General features: G+C 45.2%; 1 protein-coding gene across 1 annotated transcript in view; it reads right to left on the reverse strand.

Annotated features, from left to right (window-relative positions):
- Positions 1 to 3298: 3298 nt before the first annotated feature.
- Positions 3299 to 4995, reverse strand: part of LOC123482504 (putative oxidoreductase GLYR1) — a gene marked incomplete at its 5' end in the record, with an annotated part of 3678 nt that continues 1981 nt past the window's right edge. The window contains 1 exon segment of the mRNA XM_045210603.1: positions 3299 to 3561. Coding sequence (XP_045066538.1) covers positions 3487 to 3561 — 75 coding nt within the window.

Here is a 4995-nt window from a genome sequence, read left to right on the forward strand (position 1 = left end):
CCCCGCCCCCAATCCCTTCTTTGGGAATGCGCTTCCGGTTTGCGTCACATTGAAACATTTTCCGCAGCAGGCCAAGAAAAGCAGTGTGGTTGAAGCAGGCCCCTAAGCTTTTCTCCCCTGGTTGACCTCAAAACACAGTAGTACTGTTTAATCTAGTACTGTTTAATCAAGTACAAATTGCAATCTGTATCAACAGAATTAGATCTGTGTTGCCTTGTGAATAAATATGATTTTCACTACTGTGTGTGTTTCATGAAAACACACATGGATTTAAATCAGGAGAGGATTTAATAAACTGCACAAAAAAAAGCCTTGTTTCACATAAATATCCCAAATCCATACAGTTTCACCGTCCCCGCCTGGCCCTGCACAAAATGGGGCCCAAGTAAGTCATTTCAACAAATCGCCGTTATAAGCAACTTTGTCTGTATAAGCCACATATTAAAACCATTTTTTACAGGAGATTAATTTAAAACCGCAAACACTAAAACAGAAAAAATCTACAGTAGTATTAAGACACTAGATGTGTTTCATATGGCACCCTATTCCCGATGTAGTGTACTACTTTTGACCAGAGTACACTACGTAGGGGACATGGTGCCATTTGGGACACACTGGACGATTGACAGTCAGTAGAGGAATCTAACCAAAAGTATTTTACATTACCCTTTATTTATAAAGCAAACACCCACTCAACCAATATGGGCTATTTACAAAGTCATTTGTTTGAATGTTTCCTACTAAAAACATACTTCTTAATCTTTAAAACTATTCGGTGTTCAAACAAATTAAACCTAAAACTTAATTCACATCTTGCTTGGCAAAAGGAAAATGTATTTCCCCCTCAAAAAATAGGATGATCATTACCTTGTGAAAATGATATACAACCAAACTCAAAAACAGAGGATATACATGTTCAATTGGGTTTTTACACGGAATTGAATAGGTTCACGTTTTTTCAAATCAAAATGAACTAAAACAAAAAGGGATAAAACCATTATTGAAAGCCATATTTACATTGACAGGACAATAACCCACCTTAAGCTAGAGTAGGTTATGAGGTATTTTGATGGTGACTAATTCTCTTTAATGTATTTTGTTATGTGGCCTAAATTCCCCCACTGCCATTCAGGTAACCATTGCCTGTCTTCTCATGGCCCTGCCAGGTATCCCTTTTAAGGAGAACGTGAAAGGTTGTAGATTGGGCCTTGAATCTCAAGGAGCGGTTATGATTAAACAGAAATTCACATTCTGTAGTTTGACTGTTTCCTGTATGGTGATTGATCTGGTAATAAATACATCTGGTCCTCCTTAGTCTGATCACAGATCTGTTTGTGGTCTTGGCCAACTTCCTTGCTGTACTTGTCAAGCCCAACATGTTTGATATGACAATGAGTTGGCATGGTGACACAAACAGACTGGGACCACTGCAAAGGGGAACTGTTGTGGTGCAATAACCCAAGTCATCAAGCCAACTGATCAATAGTTAAGTTAAAATACAACAGGTCGCTAAGCAGAATGTGGTTTCATAATGTGGGTCCCCATACATACATGTACAATAAAAAGTGAACAACTTGCCTGTTTTATAATGTTAGATCACTGCAATGGGTTTTAAACATGATAACCTTAAAATGTCCCAGGATGCGTCCAAATGGCACCCTATTCCCTACATAGTGCACTACTTTTGACCAGGGTTCTGGGCAAAAGTAGCGCACTATAAAGGGAGTAGGGTGCCATTTGGGATGAATCCCGGTTAGAAGAACGATAAACTCATTACTGTATTATAAGGCCTCAGAATAACCTTATTAACATAACCTTAACATGTTAGAGAACCTGCCCCCTAACACAACAAACACTGTTCAGATTCAGAGAACTACGGAAAAAACTCCGGGCCAAACTGCACCAAGAAAAGTAGAATAGAGAGATCTAGAGTGTCTAAAATAAATAAATACATGTCAGAAGATTTCAAAGGGTTCCAATATTAAGGCAATGCAGTGGCATTATTCCTCTTGGTGATCGTCTAGCCTTTGCCCTCTTTTTAAAGATAATATCAACAGCTTTATACGTTTATGGAATTCTGACATTCAAAATAAAAGGACATTTTCACACAGAATTAAATAAAACGCAAAGAAAGAACACAAGTGATAAATTAATCCATGGCCTGTACACACCTTCAAAACCCACCCGACAGCATTAAGCAAATGGGTCCCGTTCCAAATCACTACTGAACACCTTACCGTGCGTCAACAATGGGCCGCATCCCAAAATATGTTCTGAACACCCTGCAGTACTTTACCATCAGAGACTTGACCAGCACCATCGACAACAAACAGCAAAGATGTGGGGGAAAAGCAACCTTCAGTGGACCATTCTTATAACATTATTAAAAAGCTCAGTCAGTGCAATGTTCCAGGTTGGGTAGTTAGAGGCTCCTATCAGTTACAGGGAAGGAATGGTTGTTTCCCAAATTACATCCTATTTCCCTATATATTTTTATTTATTTCTAAATTGATCCTTTGTTTAACTAGGCAAGTCAGTTAAGAACAAAATCTTATTTACAATGACGGCCTACCTCAGCCAAACCCTCCCCTAACCCGGACGACGCTGGGCCAATTGTGCGCCGCCCTATGGGACTCCTGATCACGGCCGGTTGTGATACAGCCTGGAATCGAACGTGAGTCTGTAGTGACGCCTCCAGCACTGAGACGCAGTGCCTTAGACCGCTGCGCATTACTTTTGACGAGAGCCCTACGGACCCTGATTCTACAATGACAAAATCACGCTCTGAATGTAGTTTAGACAAGTCGACAGAGTTGGGTATTCAGCTTCGTTCACGAGGAAATGGGCCCTGGTCAAAAGTTGTGCACTATATAGGAAGTAGGTTGTCATTTGGGAAGTATGCCAATATTTCTGGTGCCAGACAAAAATTATTTTACTAAAATAAAAATGGAATAAAAATGCGTAAAAGATAAGAGTGGGACCTCCCGAGTGGCGCAGTGGTCTAAGACACTGCATCACAGTGCAAGCTGCGTTGCTACAGATGCTGGTTCGATACCCGTCTGTGTCGCAGCCGGCCGCGACCGGGAGACCCATGAGGCGACGCACAATTGACCCAGCGTCGTCCAGGGTAGGGGAGGGTTTGGCTGGCCGGGATGTCCTTGTCCCATCATGCTGTAGCGACCGCTGACACGGTCGCCAGGTGTACGGTGTTTCCGCCGACACATTGGTGCGGCTGGCTTCCGGGTTAAGCGTGCAGTGTGTCAAGAAGCAGAGCGGCATGACGGGGTTGTGTTTCGGAGGATGTGTACGGGAGTTGCAGCGATGGGACAAGACTAACTACCAATCGGATATCACAAAATTGGGGAGAAAAAAAAAGGGGGGAAATGAATATAGATAAAATATACAAAAATAAAAGACAAGTGGTCCAGAGGAGAGGATAGGTAGAGGAGAGGATAGGTAGAGGAGAGGATAGGATCTTCAGGAGGTTTAGTGAATGTAGGCTCTGTAGACAGCCGACATGTCGTTGTCTGACTGGTCCAGTGCTTTAGCCCTCTTGTAGACCTACAGATAAAGACAAAGAGACAGACCGAGCGACATGGTTAGTACGTATCAGGAAGTAACGTTACGTTGTTGTCATAAAGTGAGACACTAAACATACAACTTTATTGTTCATGGAAACAGAAATTTGGTCAAATGAATAGAGGGGGGTTCCAAAAGAAACATCTAACTGGATTAGATAACAGGAAAGATGAGATGATGTTTACTGATCTCTTGTCTTGTAGCATGTCTGATTATTATCTGGTAAATATGAGGCTTCAATCAGTTCATTGAGGCTTCAAATCAGTTCGTTCAGTCAATTATTTACCATCCTCATGTCCCCCTCTGTGTCTGGGTACGGGGGGTTCATGTCCCCAGAGAGTGAACAGAGAAACTGTACCAGAAGTACTGGACCCCTGACACTGTGGGCTCGACTAACACTGGATTGGAACCCACAGCCCACACTGACGACTGGGCCAGGTTAGGAACAGTGTTCCCACAGCCCACACTGAGGACTGGGCCAGGTTAGGAACAGTGTTCCCACAGCCCACACTGAGGACTGGGCCAGGTTAGGAACAGTGTTCCCACAGCCCACACTGAGGACTGGGCCAGGTTAGGAACAGTGTTCCCACAGCCCACACTGAGGACTGGGCCAGGTTAGGAACAGTGTTCCCACAGCCCACACTGAGGACTGGGCCAGGTTAGGAACAGTGTTCCCACAGCCCACACTGAGGACTAGGCCAGGTTAGGAACCGTGTTACTACAGCGAGGACTGGGCCAGGATAGGAACAGTGTTCCCACAGCCCACACTGAGACTGGGCCAGGTTAGGAATAGTGTTCCCACAGCGAGGACTGGGCCAGGTTAGGAACAGTGTTCCCACACTGAGGACTGGGCCAGGTTAGGAACAGTGTTCCTACAGCGAGGACTGGGCCAGGTTACGAACAGTGTTCCCACAGCCCACATTGAGACTGGGCCAGGTTAGGAACAGTGTTCCCACAGCCCACACTGAGGGCCAGGTTACGAACAGTGTTCCCACAGCCCACATTGAGACTGGGCCAGGTTAGGAACAGTGTTCCCACAGCGAGGACTGGGCCAGGTTAGGAACAGTGTTCCCACAGCGAGAAAATGTTTCCACAGCCCACACTGTGGACTGGGCCAGGTTAGGAACAGTGTTCCCACAGCGAGGACTGGGCCAGGTTAGGAACCGTGTTCCCACAGCGAGGACTGGGCCAGGTTAGGAACAGTGTTTCTCCACACTGAGGACTGGGCCAGGTTAGGAACAGTGTTCCCACAGCCCACACTGAGGACTGGGCCAGGTTAGGAAGTGTGTTCCCACAGCCCACACTGAGGACTGGGCCAGGTTAGGAACAGTGTTCCCACAGCCCACACTGAGGACTGGGCCAGGTTAGGAACAGTGTTCCCACAGCCCACACTGAGGACTGGGCCAGGTTAGGAAC

Source organism: Coregonus clupeaformis, chromosome 35, assembly GCF_020615455.1.
Source record: "Coregonus clupeaformis isolate EN_2021a chromosome 35, ASM2061545v1, whole genome shotgun sequence".
NCBI classification, from domain to species: Eukaryota; Metazoa; Chordata; class Actinopteri; order Salmoniformes; family Salmonidae; genus Coregonus; species Coregonus clupeaformis.